Genomic DNA, 16,895 nt, shown 5'->3' on the forward strand with positions numbered 1-16,895 from the left:
TTGTGCAATACTACTATCAGTACCACTAATACAGATGTTCTTAAAACATGCAACACCACTTATTTAACTAGACTATTGATGCCAGGACCAATGTCCAGTGTGATACCCCTATAACATCCATACATATTGATATTTGAGTCAATCTGACGAGAGCTACGCATGACAAACCACTAATTTAACCAGTCCACCAATGAATGTCTAATGCAATACCCCTACAATATCCATATGTACTGCCATTCAAGTCAACTTTATGCCCTTAAAATGTGCAAAACCAACAATTTAACCAGTTCACCATTGCAAACACCACTATCTATATCACTACTACAAATGTTCTTAAAACTTATTAAACTTAACAGGTCTACTGAGGCCAGGACCAATGTCCAGTGTAATACCTCTACATGTCCATTTATATTGATATTTCAGTCAATTAGATGTCCTTAAAATGTGCAAAACCAACAATTTAATCAGTCCACTAATGCAAGTACCAATATCTCGCTTTAACAAGGCTCTCTGTTCAATCTGATACCCCAACAATATCTATATATATTTAAATTCTTGTCAATTAGATGTCCTTAAATGTGCAAAAGCATTATTTTGACCAGTCCACCAATGCAAGGACTAATGTCCAGTGTAATATCCCTACAATATCCATATATATTGCTATTTCAGTCAATTTGAATACCTTAAAATGTGCAAAACCAACAGTTTAACCAGTTCACCAATGCTAACACCACTGTCTAGTACAATACTATGATCAGTACCACTAATACAGATTATTTAACCAGACTATTGATGCCAGGACCAATGTCCAGTGTGATACTCCTATAACATCCATACATACGCATGACAAACCACTAATTTAACCAGTCCACCAATGCCAACACCACTGTCAAGTGTGACACCCAAACTATATCCATAAATATATTGATATTTGAGTTAATTTAATGAGACCACAGTGTAGTGTAGTGCACCAACATATCATTTGTGTCTTAGACAATAAAGCATAGCAACATAGCAAAGTGGTAGAGCATCAAGTTAGTTTAGTTGTCTTCTACTTCTTCTTATTCCTTGAATCGTCACTGTATATTGCTTTACTTGGCACCATATGCTACATGCTAATACAGTAGTAGGCTACCACCAAACCTATAGGCTACATATCTAAGCAACATCAGCATCACTAGCATCACTAGCATCCCTAGCACCTCTAGCATCACTAGCATCACTATAGCATCACTAGCATCGTGACGTACAAGTGAGTAAATGAGTAAATGAGTGTACTTACTATTTCTCTGGGCTGTTGAGCCAAAATGGCGAAGGTAGACACGCGATCACATAAGCATTTTGTGTGGGATGCATCGGTGAGCACGGTTTTGCATCCTTTGGACGACCAGGTTCCCCAGGAATCGTTCCTGCCAGGAGATGAAGAGAGAGGGAAAAAACAAGCAGAAAGAGAAAGAAAAAAAAAGAAAAGAAGAAGGGTAGATCAGAGATCGGATCAAATCCCCGAGAGCGAGTGGCTCTCGCTTTAACGAGGCTCTCTGGAAAGCCTGTCTGGCTGTAAATCCCAAAACAATGCGGCATCTAATCTACTTATCCCTCGCCAGTGTCGAGGAACGGAGATCGGGCGGGAAAAGAAAGTAGTCTACAGCGTGTCGGGTAAACGAGAACAGTAAGAACTGCGAGAACAGCGAGCGCCTGAAAACGGGTGCGATCCAGCGTATCGGTGGTGGAGGAGCTGTCCAATGTTGGGCGGTGCTGAAATTGTAAAATAATGAGGTTTATAATAATAAAACATACAGCGATCGCTAGATTTGAGATAGGAGATTTGAGATTTCAGCACCACCGGTGCACCGGACAGCTCCTCAGAACGATTAAGAACCCACCCGTATTTTGGTGGGTTGTAGCGCTGGCTGTTGTCAATGTTCGCGACTGGCTTTTTTTTATTAGTATTAATTCGCGTTGATTTAGCGTCAACTACGCTTCAATGGCTAATAGCACATTTTGAAAGAGCGGTTGTCAAACATAACCTGCAAGCAGAGATTTAAGGCTGAAAAATGCGTGCGCTCACCTTTTTTTCCTTTTTTCTTCCTTCTTTCCTTCCTTCTTTTCTTCTTATACCCGTTTTTAGTCCTATACCTCCCTTTTTCTCTCCGTCTCCAGCTCTGATATATTAGCGGCTTTTGCGATCTTTCCTAAGGGATATATTTTCACCCTGGAAACGGTGCGCGGCTTCAGATTGATACTGTTCCCTCTCGCTGGAGGAGGTGGTGGTGGTGCGGGCGGAGCGGGGGTATGGCGGCGGGGGGATGCGGATGGTGGTGGTGGATGGGTGGATGGATGGAAGCGCCAGGGAGGGGAGGGCATAGTCGCGCACGACTCGAGCGCTTGAGAAAAACACGCTATAGCCTATTTAACGTCATTCAAACCACACCGAGCGAGCCGCGCGGGCGTCCGCCGCGCGTGCTCCGCGCGCTCCGCCGCCGCTTTTCGCACGCAAAAAACTGGGAACCTGCGCCGCACCTCCCCGCCAGATAGGACTGGATGGTAGCAGCCGGTTTTCCTCGCGCTGGCACGCGAGAGAAGAAGGGAAAAACACCTTTCCTGCACTCGTGCAGCTCGTGCTATCTTTCTATCTCTCTTTTTATTTGTTGGTTTTCTTTTTTGGAGGGCTTTTTTGGGAAATACTCTTTTTCAAAACTCGATTGGAATCGTTTGAGGAGTTTGGAGTTTGTTCACGCGTTATTTACGCATTATTTGCGAAGTGTTTTCCTTTAACCCTTTAAACTCCTGCAAATCAGTGCTGGACACACTGCTTTCGACTTATGTTGGATTAAAAGATCAATTTTCTTATTTTTTTCGTCATATTCTGTATCTGGCACTTGTTTTTAATACTGTACAAAATAATAAAGGATGCACTTCTTATGTAATTTATTTGGCGATCTACACTCTACACTCTTTTACAGTAACAGTAAAATAAAAAGTAAAAGCATAAAAATATTATTTGGAGCAAATGCCATAAGAAGGAGAATTTTTGTGGGCTACAGAAAATATTAGAACCAAAAACCAACTAATTTAAATGATAGAGAAAGTAATTGCAACTAAAAACTAAAACAACTATAATTAGAACTAAAAAACAAACAATATGGAAAGTAATTACTACTTAAAACTAAAACTATAACTATAATTAGAAATAAAACCAACCAATTTGTATGATAGAAAGTAATTAACACTAAAAAAATCTTAAACTAGAACTATAATTAGACTAAAACCAGCTAATTTGTATGATAATAATTAAAATTAGATCTAGAAATGTTTTATATACTGTAAAAAAAAAAAAAGATTTTATTGTGAAAAATATATGTTTAGATGAATTTCTACTAAAAGGCTTTCATTGTCAATGTTATGTTATTTATTTGGAGATAAATACTCTACACTCTTAAAAATACAGTAAAGAAAAACAACTTTAAGGATTATTTGAAGCACTGCCATAAGAAGACTCATTTTATTTAAATTTTAGAACTAAAAACTGACCAATTTGAATTTAGGAAAGTAATTAAAACTAAATTAAAACTAAAACTATGACTATAATTAGAACTAAAAAACAAACTTTGTATGATAGAAAGTAATTAAAACTAAAAGTAGAAATAGAAATAGAATTAGAATTTTTGTTGTATTCCAACTTTGAAACCCATTTTAGGGCTGTAATGAATCAGTAAATAGGCAGATCTAATAATAATTTTGACATTTTGTGACGAATGTTTTTATATACTGTAAAAACAAATAAAATTAAAAGAAGACTTTATTGTGCAAAATATACATGTAGATTAATTTCCACTAAAAGTTTGTTAAAAACTTCTATTATTTATTTGGAGATAAATACTCTACACTACACTACAAATACAGTAGAAGAAAAAAATCTAAAAATAATTTTGAAGCAATGTCATTAGGACAACAAAAATTGATAGAGAAAAAAAATATGAATTGTCTGCTGAATTGATTAATTTTTTAAACATAGTAAATATATACTGTTCACAAAAAGAACATTTAAGATATACTTACTTCATATACGTATATATATATATAAATAAAATTCTAGATGGCACTAACTGCACTATAACGCTGTAGCGCTTGGCATGCACCAGCCCTAAAGCCCAGTAGACTACGTACTATAATAGAACAAACTGGAGACTGATGATCATAATTAATGTTGCTTAATTAACGGTCCTCCACCGTCTACACCATGTGACTGTTTGCATATGTCTGCTGTCATTCTCCATCTCCCAGCCTGTCTAACGGTGTTACGGGGTGAGATAGGAAACGACGTGCAGAGGAAAGTGAATAATAAATCAGTTTATTTTAATAATAAATGGCGTTTATTAGCATCATGGGAGGCTTATCTTTTACAGACGTTTTTTTTAAACCATAGTATCTAAACTTCTACCTACAGAGTAATGAATGTCAACACCTGAATGACTTGTTAAACCTTTGGTAGAGACAGTTATTCCAACAAAAGAAGGGTATATTTATTTTTAAAACCCTTGATTTCAGAAGAAACAATGAATAAGCAGGTGTCCTAATAGGTAAATTTGGTTCTTTTTAGGTAATAATTATATAAATAACTGGTATTATTATCTCCTCTTTCAACCCAAGTTTCAAAAGCTTTGGGACAGCCTGTCTCTCAGCGGATGCTGGTCGAAATATTTGTGGTTTCTTAGCGGGTGATGGACACTGATGCCAACTGGCCAGTGTGTCTCCAGCCTGGTTTCACTGAGAGCTATGAAAGCTGGCACAAGAGGGGGAGGGGCATAGGGGTTGGTCAGCAGTGCACAAATGAATGTGGAGGGGAAAAAGATAATAAAACAAGAACAACCCTAGAGACTAGTGCACCCAACCTGCAGATGGAGATGGTTCTGTTACAACCCCGTTACAACCCCGTTACAACCCTGTTACAACCCCGTTACAACCCTGTTAAAATCTTGTTGGTCAACAGTGTGCAGATGTGTTAGGAACCAAAAAAGACAACCAAAAAAACAATCCCATTACAATCCAATTACCACCCTGTTACAATCCCACTCCAACCTTGTTACAATCCTATTAAAACCCTGTTACAATCTCATTACAACCCCATTACATCATCATTACATCCCTGTTACAACCCTCTTACAATCCCATTACCACCCCCTCTTGATCCTGTTACCACCCTGTTACGATCCCGTTACCACCCTGTTATAATCCCTGTTACAATCTCATTACAATCACGTTACCACCCTGTTACAACCCTGTTACAGTGTTCCAGTGAACTAATTCAACAGGACAATGCTCGTCCACATACTGCTGCCATCTTAAGAGCTTACCTTAAATATGCTATGCCAGGGCCAATGAATAAGTTGATCAACAGTGCACAAAAGGACCAAAAAATTAAAAATAAATGCTATACTATGGCCAATAACTTGGTCAACAGTATGCAAATGTATTGTGAGGAAAAAAGACGACCTAAAACCCCTAACAACCGTGTTACCACCCTGTTACAATCCAGTTACAACCCTGTTACCACCCTTTTACCAACCTGTTACAATCCAGTTACAACCCTGTTACCACCCTTTTACCACCCTGTTACAATCCAGTTACAACCCTGTTACCACCCTTTTACCACCCTGTTACAATCCAGTTACAACCCTGTTACCACCCTTTTACCAACCTGTTACAATCCAGTTACAACCCTGTTACCACCCTTTTACCACCCTTTTACCACCCTGTTACAATCCAGTTACAACCCTGTTACCACCCTTTTACCACCCTGTTACAATCCAGTTACGACCCTGTTAAAATCACTGTTACAACCCTGTTACCACCCTGTTACAATCCTGTTACAATCCCTGTTACAATCCCTGTTACCACCCTGTTACCACCCTGTTACCACCCTGTTACCACCCTCTTACAATTCTCACCTTCTTGATCGCTCGGGTGCACTAATTCAACAGGACAATGCTCGTCCACAAGACACAGATGCAAATAACAAAAGAAAAAAAACCCAGATAGAGGCTAGTCCACATGCACACTGATGCCCACCCACCCACACTGCAAATACAATCGTGTTACAGCCCCATTAACAAAAATCTGCTTTATTTAAAAACTTATGTACAATTGTAAGTACAAAACACATCCACATTAGCACCCAAACCTCAAGCACCTTTGACCTTTTAAAAAAAAAAGAATACTGGACAAAAGAAAAATTAATGTTTGGTAGATAAATAGTTGCTACATTAATCACTTGGACATCGCTATAGAAAAAGCAAATGTCAAATTATTCCAAAACATTATAAAAAAAAAAAAAAAACATTTTAAGAACATATAAAAAAAAACATAAAAAAATGGTATGATGAAACTGGCACTCATTAGGACCACCCAGAAAGAGAAAGACACCACCCAGTGTCAGCATATTTGGGCTTTTTTTTTAAGGGGATGATGCTGCTTTAATAATGACATTTAATATGAATTTGAGTTAGTAAAAAGTTAAAAAACACAAATTTGGAGGAAAGAACGAACAAAAACAGCAATGAAAGAAAGGAAAAATTATACTGAGGAGAATAAAAGAGTTAAAAACAGAGTGACAGATGCCCCCCCACATTGTCTAATCGGAATTTTTGAGACAAATATTGTCGCTAATCCCAGACGCCTTGAGAGCAGCAGCAGGGGAGCAGGGGTTAAGAAGCTCAGGAGCCGAACAGGGAGGAGCTACAGTAGGTCATGTAGAGCTTTAGATCTTTTTAATAGATTTAAAACTTAATCTTCAATCAGACATGAGGCCAGTGAAGTTGATACGGGTGAAATGAGCTTAGATTATTAGAAAAAGCTGAGTTAAAAATAAAAAATGTTTTACGGGAAGTATTTGTTGATAATGTAAATTCCAGACGTCAAGATGTTTTAAAAAATAAAGATTTGTAGCTTTGTACAACAGCAGTTTTATAAAAAAATTAAGTTGAAGTTAAAATTAATTTTAATTGAGTTGTACTCACCTGAAAATTTCGTTTAACATTATATTACTTCACCTGAATCACATTTAGAGTGTAAAAAAAAGAGAAAAGACAAAAAAATTCAATGCAGCTTAATGAACTTTTTGGATTTTGGAGTTTTTAACTCAATGTTTTTTTTTAAGAAAAAACACCAGTCGTGGCAACTAGAAGAACTGTAAATACACACACAAAGTCACATTAAAACTTAATATTTTTTAGTTGATTAAAAATTTTAAAATCCTGAATCATTTTCGTTTTACTTTATAATTAAATGCTACTTTGTGTTTGTCTATCACTTAAAATCTCAATAAAATACATTTAAGTTTGTGGTTGTTAGGTGAAAAAATGTGAAGGGAGTATGTTTAAAGGGTATGAATACTTTTGCAAGCCACTGTATTTGGAGCTCTTCAAGGGAAGGAAACAAGCAATATGCAAATGTATGGTGCCAGGAGCCTATGAGAAAGCTGTATAACCCACCAGCTTTAAATATGGAGTCCCACCAGCTTTAAAAAGTAAAAATAACTTTCATTTTTAATTTTTTGGTTAGCCTAATTTAAGTCCTATGAAATGTGTATCATTAGTTCTGCTGACTATCCTTATAATTCCTTATTTATATCCTTATAAATAATTTGTGTCAATCAGATATTTTACATTAATCAAATTCGTGATTCATGGTGAAGTTTTGCAGCAGGACTAAAGCAGCATAAAGTTATCTAAAAGCAGTGTGTAAGACTGGTGGAGGAGGACATGATGCCAAGATGCATGAAAAAACTTTCATTAAAAACCATCAGGGTTATTCAACCAAATATTGATTTCTGAACTCTTAAAACTTTATGAATATGAACTTGTTTTTTTTTTTTGCATTATTTGAGGTCTGAAAGCTTTTTTTTTTTTTTGCATCTTTTTTTGTTATTTCAGCCATTTCTCATTTTCTGCAGATAAATGCTCTAAACTTCCAGGTTCCTTTAGATGCTCTGGTATATTTCTAAAGTTCTTAGGCTTTTAGGCGTTTCTACTGTGAACTAATTCTCCTCCAGTTTGGGTAAGTAAGCTGCTTTGATGAGCGTTTCTAAATGATTAGGTCTCACTTCTGTTTGAAGTCTTAAGAAGTGTTAAAATCATGACATCCCCTCGGTGCTTAAAGAGCGGGACGTCCAACGCCCTTCTTCAGAGAGATCTGCTGGAGGATTCTAACAGCATGAGGTCCTTTTGATTATTCATAATTATCTCATTCATCACTTTTAGGGAACGTATTTTGGTGGGAAGTCGGAGATTAGGAGGAAAGGCTGGTCCTGCTGAGTTTATTTGATGTTCCAGACTTTCCCCCAGACTCATCCTTCTGCTGCCAATAAACCAACAATTATTCACGTTTTAATAACGCTGTAATAACCACTATATATTATTAACTGAAATAAGGTATTAATATTAGGATTATAAGTACATTTTGATTTAGAGAACACAAATGTGATATACAGGTTGGATGCTAAGGTGCTGTACGGTGATTGTTAGGGTGGTGCTATACAAGATGTAAGGTTTTAATTGGGGGTTGCTAAGGTGCTGCTAAATGGTGGTATGATATACAGTGGTGGTATGACATAGCTGTTGGTTGTTAAGGTGTTGCTAGGTGGTTTCTAAGGTTTTGCTATGGTTGCAAAGGTGTTGAGAGGCTGTTGCTAAGGGCATGTTAAGGGACTGCTTGGTGGTTTCTAAGGTTTTGCCATGATATGGCTATTGGTTTTTAAGGTGTTGCTAGGCAGTGACTAGGGTGCTACTAAGTGGTTGCTACATACTGCTTTGCTACTGATGTTGGTTGCTTAAGTGTTGCTAAGGATTTGTTAGGGGGTTGCTACGTCATTGCTATGATATAGCTGTTTGCTAAGGTGTTTGAACTGTAGGTGGCTGCTAGGGGTTTGCTCTGGTACAGATTCTGGTTAGCTGTTGTTTCTAAGGTGATAATAAGTGGCTGCTAGGGTTTTGCTCTGGCATAGTTACTGATTCCTAAGCTGTGTTGGGTGATTGTCAATAAGTGTTAGCTAAGGCGTTACTATGATAAAGCAATTGGTTGATAAGGTGCTACTGGGCAGTGGCTTCTCTGTGATGCTTGGTGTTGGTTTTTAATGTGTTGCTATGATGTAGATGTTGGTTACTATGGTGTTACAAGGCAGTAAGTTGGTTAAGAGGGTATATGTTGGTTCAGAGATGGTTTAGGATGTCTTTAAGAGAAGGGGGTTTGCGGGGTATCTGTGGGAGGACGATGAGGCCAGGAGCTAAAAAACTCTGTTCCTTACAGTTAATCCTGTTAGAATAAACTTCAGGACTCTGAACTCTGCAGGATCCACAAACACATTCCACTCGAATCGCCAGTTTCAGTCCCTTTTACAGTGAGCCGTTTAACGGCTCTGACACTTCTATGCAAATAAGCTGTTGCTGGCCACGCCCCATGTTCACGCTAAGCATTTATCACACACTTTAGTGCACTGATTTTCAACTGGTGATTCGCGACCCCAAATTTCTAGGCGGGTCTTGGACAGCTTGTTGATATAGCTATTGGTTTCTGAGGTGTTGCTAGGCAGTGGCTAAGGTGCTGCTAAGTGGTTAATAAGACGGTGGTGGCATTATATAGCTGTTGGTTGTTAAGGTGTTGCTAGGTGGTTTCTAAGGCTTTGCTATGATATAGCAATTGGTTTCTATAGTGTTGCTACGCAGTTTCTAAGGTGCTGCTAAGTGGTTGATACATGCTGCTTTGCTACAGAAGTTGGTTGCTTAGGGGTTGATGGGCTGTTGTTAAGGGGTGGTTGCTAAGGTGTTGCTATGACGTAGCTGTTTGCCAGGGTATAGGCACTATACTGTATTATAAATATAATTAATGCACATATAATATTTTGTTCTTGTCGTATATATTGGGGGAAAAAGGAGAGAGAGTAGTTTTGAGATGTAAAATTTTATGTAGGGAAAGCAGCTCAGCTTCCTCTACATGTCCTTTACAGGTAGCTGTGCTGTTAAAATAGCAATCCGCCAAAGTTCCGCCAGAGTTTACCTGATTCTTAAAGAGAACGAATGGCGAGTGACACTCTGATTGGTTTATTTCATGTTAAGCTCAAAATTAACCACACTCATGATTAATTAAGAGAATTAATACATGACTTTTGCACATTTTAAGCTGCGCAATGTGTACTTTTCCTGTCGTTATGATAGTGAAGACACACTGACACGCTGCCCTAAATCAAGCTGCACGGTGCACAATTGATGGCTCGCATGTAGCTCAATAAAATGGGACCCTTCTCTATACAGGAACACTATTGGAATTGGTTTTATTTTAATATTAAAGTGTGATTTTATCCTGACGGTGCATGTGACCGTTCTCTGTAGCATAATACACTTCACTCCTTCACTGTTTATTAATCCATGTGAAACTCACTCAGCAGTACCTTCAGCTCCATCAGTACTCTTCTGAATAATTCACTGAGCTGAGCTGGAACTGATGACGAGACAGAACCGTAACGGCTGATCAATGTCTCAATGCCACACTGATCATCCATCAGAACCCGCCGCAAAGAAACCGCCTTTATCTACAGACCCTGCCTTCAGCCCATCACCGGCTACAGGACCACCAGCGTCTATAAAGCATCTATAATAGCTTCTATAAGAACATCGATAATTAATTTAATTTCTACAAATGTCCTAATGCCGCAATTTTAGTTTTTTTAAATGGTAAAAAAAAAAAAATAAAGAGCATCTAGAGTGTTCTGAATGAACCAAATGTTGTAGTACCTGGTTTTGCTCTGGCAAAGCTACTGGTTGCTAAGGTGTTGCTTGGGGGTTGCTAAGGTTTTGCTTTGTTAAAGCTACTGGTTTCTAAGCTGATGTTGGGTGACTGCTAAATATTTTCTAAGTTGTTGCTAAGGTTTAGCTCTGGCATAGCTACTGGTTGCTAAGGTGTTGCTTGGTGGTTGCTAAGGTTTTGTTCTGGTATAGCTACTGGTTGCAAAGCTGGTGTTGGGTGATTGCTAAGTATTTTTTAAATTGTTGGTAAAACATTGCTATGATATATCTGTTGCTTGCTAAGGTGGTGCTAGGTGGTTGCTAAGGATTTGCTCTTGCATAGCTACTGGTTGCTAAGGTGTTGCTTGGTGGTTGCTAAGGATTTGCTCTGGCATAGCTACTGGTTGCAAAGCTGGTGTTGGGTGATTGCTAAGTATTTGCTTGGTGGTTGGTAAGCCATTGCTATGATATATTTGTTGGTTGTTAAGGTGTTGCTAAGGTGTTGCTAAGGTTTTTCTCCAGCATAGCTACTGGTTGCTAAGGTGTTGCTTGTTGGTAGCTAAGGTTTTCCTCAGTTATAGCAACTGGTTGCTAAGCTGGTGTTGGGTGATTGCTAAGTATTTGCTTAGTGGTTGGTAAGCCATTGCTATGATATAGTTTTAGGTTGTTAAGGTGTTGCTAAGGTGTTGCAACTCCTTAGCAATCACCCACCATCAGTGTTCCTAATGTTTTACTCTGGTACAGCTACTGGTTGCAAAGCTGGTGTTGGGTGATTGCTAAGTGTTTGATAAGTGGTTGGTAAAGCATTGCTAATGTATAGTTGTTGGTTGCTAAGGTGCTGTTCGGTCGTTGCTAAAGTTTTGCTTTGGCATTGCTACTGTTTGCTAAGCTTGTGTTCTGTAATTGCTAAGGTTCAGCTAAGTGGTTGTTAAGGTGTTGCTAAGACATAGCTGTGGGTTGTTAAGGAGGTGCTAAGTGGTTGCTAAGGTTTTACTCTGGTATAGGTACTGGCTGTTACGCTGGTGTTGGGTAATTGCTAAGGAGTTGCTAATTATTTGCTAATGTGCTGCTAAGTGGTTGTTAAGGCATTGTTACAACAGATTTTCTGGCAGGGAAGCAGAATTCATTCTACAAATTCTACAGTGTGAAGTATAGGGAGACTCCACCCACATAGGTGATGATGACAGAACGTAGTAAAGTTTCAGTCGCTAACGATCAGTCGCTAAGACTAAAATACAGTAAAGTTAATCTGAAAGGCTTTTCTCTGGCGAATCCCCAAAACTCCCATTATTGGGACTCTTCACAGCCACGTTTATCAGTATACTCTATTTTTTTCCCCATAACCGCTCTCAAAAACCAATTAAAACCAGCCTCCCCCTCACCAGTTCAAACAAACAGACACGTGCGGCAGGGCAGGGTAGCACGGGCATGTTCGGCGGGCATGTTCGGCGACTGTTTACTCGCCCTGGCCGATTCAGTTTTTGTGCGCTGGGTAAATACGTTAGCGGGCAAATTAATTAGCGAACATGTGTACACATAAATAACGAGGCAAGCAGATTAGAGAACTAAAGAGCAAACAGAGGATCATGAATACGCATGAAATTCACGGCATTAGCTGCGGTTGATGGATGGCGGCACCGTAGAGTCTCTCCAAAGTCTCTCTCGCCCTCTCTCACTTCCGATCAATCGATTTTTCTCTTTCGCACAATTGCTTTCTTTCTCTCTACCTCTACATTTCTCTTTATAAATCAATCTCTCTCACAATCTTTCTCTATCTCTCCCATTTGTCTCTCTCTCTATTATTTTCCCCCTCTCAATCTTTCTCTCTCTATATCTATCTCAATCTCTCCCTTTATCTCTCTCTCAATGTCTTTCTTTATCTCTTGCATTCTCTGTCTCTATTGTTCAATTCAATTCAATATAGCTTTATTAGCATGACTGTGAATTACAGTGTTGCCAAAGCATTATAACAATTAACAACAATGGTATATGAACATACACAACAGACATAGTAATATTTATAACAGAAAATAATTATGATTATTATAATAATTATATCATTTATCAATAATTATAATTATATAATAATAATCATTTTCTCTGGGATGGGGTCCCCAGGATTTTAGAGGTCTTTTTTGAGGTGTTACCCACTGTCTCTCAGGCTGTGACACGCACTAATGTATTTGGCAGCGAGAGGGGGCGGTGTGCCCCTCCCCCAGAGTGATCCGTAATTTTTCTGATAGCGAAATTTTTTCAAAATTTGGAATTAAATCATTAAATTTGTTAATAAAGAAATTTCGTGTTTCTTTGAATTTTTCACACTGTAGAAGGAAGTGCATCTCCGTCTCGACCTCACCTGTCGTACAGTGAGCACACAGTCTCTCCTCTCTGGGCAGCAGGACTGTTCATACCTGCCGGTCTCTACGGCCAGTCTGTGGTCACTGAGTCTGTACTTGGTCAGGATCTGTCTCTGCTTTCTATCTCTGACAGTCAGGAGATATTCCTCTAATTTATACTCTGTTTTTAGGGCCCGATAGCATTCCAGTTTGTTTTGAGTTTGGATTTCTTTTTGCCAATGTTCCAGATAATCATTCAGACTGTGTTTGGTGATTTGCCTGATGTTGAGTTTGGGTGGTAAAGCAGTGCTGGGCTGAGGCTGCTGTCTATTAATATCTGTTAGAGGGTTAATAAGCCTCAGGACCAGCTGACTGAGGGAGCTCTTTTCAGGGTTCAGTTCTTGGGTCTGTAACGCCCTAAATTGCAGCGTGTCACTGGGACTCGTCTTCAGGTGCATCCAGAAATTTAGAGCTCGTTTTTGGATGTTGATGATCAGAGGAAAATCGGCCTAATTCTGCCCTGCGTGCGTTGGTTGGAGTTTTTCTCTGAACTTTTAGAATCATTCTACAGAATTCTGCATGCAGGACTTCTGTTGGATGCTTATCCCATCTACAGTAGTGTAGCTGTGCTGACTGAGTGGACCCCATACCTCACTCCCGTACAGCGCAATGGGCTGGATCACACCATCAAATACTTTACACCAGATTGCTCTGTGAGCTTTATCTTTTAGTGCATTCACTGCCGAACTGAAGCTCCCGGATGCAGTAACGACGAGGCCGAGGTAAGTGTACTGCATCGTGTGTTCTAGGGCGGTGCTGCCCAGACTGAACTGGTATCTGTGTTCCTGACATCTGGGCTTCTTTTGGAAGATCATAACTTTGGTCTTTTTCATGTTTACTGCCAGGGCCCAGTTCTGGCAGTACTGCTCCAGCAGGTCCAGGTGCTGCTGAAGCCCCTGTGCAGTGGGAGACAGCAGCACCAGGTCGTCTGCGTAGAGCAGGAACTTCACCTCCCCACCCTGTAGAGTGAGACCAGGAGCTGCAGACTGTTCCAGCTGCACCGCTAACTCATTAATGTAGATATTAAAGAGTGTTGGACTCAGACTGCAGCCCTGCCTCACTCCTCTTTTCTGAGTGAAAAATTCTGTATGTTTGTCTCCAATTCTTACTCCACATTTGTTTCCCAAATACATCGATTTAATGATGTCATAAACTTTACCCCCTACACCGCTCTCCAGAAGTTTATCATATAGTCCTTTGTGCCAAATAGAATCGAATGCCTTCTTAAAATCTACAAAACAGGCAAAGATTTTTCCATTTTTGGTTTGATGTACGTGTTGGTTAATTAGGGTGTGTTCTCTCTCTCTCTCTCTCTCTCTCTCAAGCTCTCTCTCTAATTTCTATCCGTCAACCTCTTTCTTTCTTTCTCCCCTGTCTCTTTCTCTCTGTATCTCAATCTATTTCTCTTAACCTCCCGACTTCTACATTTATCTATATCTATCTCAAGCTCTCCTTATCTCTCGCAATCTGTCAATGTCTCTTTCTATCTCTTGCAATCTCTCTCTTTTATTCTCACAATCTCCATCTTTTTCTCTATTTCTCTACATTTCTATTTATCTCTTAATCTCTCGCAATCTCTATCGCTTGGTTTTTCTCTATTGTTTTCTTGACCTCTACATTTCTATACATCTCTGTCAACTTCTCAAATTCTCAATCTCCATCTCTGGCAATCTCTCTCTCTCAAACTTTAGTTTCCTCTACTGCTATCTATCTATCTATCTATCTATCTATCTATCTATCTATCTATCTATCTATCTATCTATCTATCTATCTGTGTTTATCTATATATCTGCCTTTCTTTGTGTCTTTTTGTCTTTCTGCCTGTCTGTCTATTTATGCAAGTCTATCTATCTATGCAAGTCTATCTATCTATGCAAGTCTATCTATCTATCTATCTATCTATCTATCTATCTATCTATCTATCTATCTATCTATCTATCTATCTATCTATCTATCTCCTTCTCTTTCTCTGGCAATCACTCTCGAACTTTCTCTCAAATTCTCGTTTTCTCTATTGTTCTCTCTACCTGTACATTTCTATGCATCCGTCAACCTCTCAACCTCTGTCAATCTCTTTCTATTGTTCTCCCTCTCTCTATCTCGCTATCCATCTCTCTCTCTCTCTCTCTCTCTCTCTCTCTCACTATCCATTTCTCACTCTCTCTCTATCTCTATCTCTCTCTCTCTCTCTCTCTCTCTCTCTCTCTCTCTCTCTCTCTCTCTCACTATCCATTTCTCACTCTCTCTCTATCTCTCTATCTCTCTCTCTCTCTCTCTCTCTCTCTCTCTCTCTCTCTATCTCTCTCTGTCTCTGTCTCTGTCTCTGTCTCTGTCTCTGTGTGTGTTTTAATAATACTCCTGAGCTCAGATCCATTCCAGTAGTTGAAATTCGACTCGTGTGGTCTGGGTTCAATAGAAATTGAATTTGTGGAATGTGCTTTCTCTATTTTCTTATCTATCAGAGTGCGGGACGAGGCCGGCTCTAGTGTCGCTCGTACTCTCGCTCGTACCGCCACAGAAGCACAGCGCAGTTTTTATATTTGGGAGTTATTAGGATTAAATACAGGCCATATTCAATTTGCAATACGAGTAGAAAAAGGGGGGAATTTATACTGAAAATTAAATTAATAAAAGAGTAGCAGACAATGCTATTCACTTCATATGGACAAAAGTATTGGGACACCAATACTCCTGCTCATTCATCGTTTCTTTATACTGCTTTTGTTGGAGTAACTGTCTCTACTGTCTTGAGAATTAATGCAATCTACTAGGTTTTTGGGTAGTGTTCCTCCTGTTGAGAGATAATACAGAGTCATGGTTTTGGACTGAGGTTGGGAATAGAGCCAGGATGAGTTTTAGGATTAAGTTTTGATTAAAGTTGAGACTAGGGCCAGGATGAATGTTGGGATTAAGTTTTGGATTGAGGTGGCGAATAGGGCCAGGATTGGTGTTGGCATTAAATTTTGGATTGAGGTTGGGATTAACGATTTTGGATTGAGGTTAGGACTAGGGCCAGGATTAGTGTTGGATTATAGATTTTGAAATAAAGTTAAGACTAGGGCCAGGAGTAGTGTTGGGATTTAGTTTAGGATTGACGTTGGGAATAGGGCCAGGATAAGTGTTGGATTAAGTTTTGGATTAAAGTTGAGACTACGTCCAGGATTAGTGTTGGGATTAAGTTTTGGCTTGAGGTTGGGATTACAGTCAGGATGCATTTAAGGATTAAGTTTTGGATTGATTTTAGGACTAGGGCAAGGATGCATTTAAGGATTAATTTATGGATTAAGGTTGGGACTAGAGTCAGGATGCATTTAAGGATTAAGTTTTGGATTTAGGTTGGGATTAATAATTTTGGTTTGAGGTTAAGACTAGAGCTAGGATGAGTTTTGGGATTAAGTTTTAAATAAAAAATTGGGACTAAGGCCAGGATGCATTTAAGGATTAAGTTTTGTACTGAAGTTGGGACTAGAGCCAGGATTAGTGTTGGGATTAAGTTTTGGCTTGAGGTTGGGATTACAGTCATTTAAGGATTAAGTTTTGTACTGAGGTTGGGACTAGAGCCAGGATTAGTGTTGGGATTAAGTTTTGGCTTGAGGTTGGGATTACAGTCATTTAAGGATTAAGTTTTGTACTGAGGTTGGGACTAGAGCCAGGATTAGTGTTGGGATTAAGTTTTGGCTTGAGGTTGGGATTACAGTCATTTAAGGATTAAGTTTTGTACTGA

General features: G+C 39.0%; 1 protein-coding gene across 4 annotated transcripts in view; it reads right to left on the minus strand.

The window, feature by feature from the left end:
* adgrb3 (adhesion G protein-coupled receptor B3) overlaps nt 1–16,895 on the minus strand; it is a 321,788-nt gene that overhangs the window by 70,197 nt on the left and 234,696 nt on the right. For all 4 annotated transcript variants that reach the window (XM_022682079.2, XM_049472155.1, XM_022682078.2 and 1 more), the window contains one exon: nt 1,283–1,409. In XM_022682079.2, coding sequence (XP_022537800.2) covers nt 1,283–1,409 — 127 coding nt within the window. The remainder of the gene's footprint in view (nt 1–1,282; nt 1,410–16,895) is intronic.

Source organism: Astyanax mexicanus, chromosome 25, assembly GCF_023375975.1.
Source record: "Astyanax mexicanus isolate ESR-SI-001 chromosome 25, AstMex3_surface, whole genome shotgun sequence".
In the NCBI taxonomy this organism is placed as follows: domain Eukaryota; kingdom Metazoa; phylum Chordata; class Actinopteri; order Characiformes; family Acestrorhamphidae; genus Astyanax; species Astyanax mexicanus.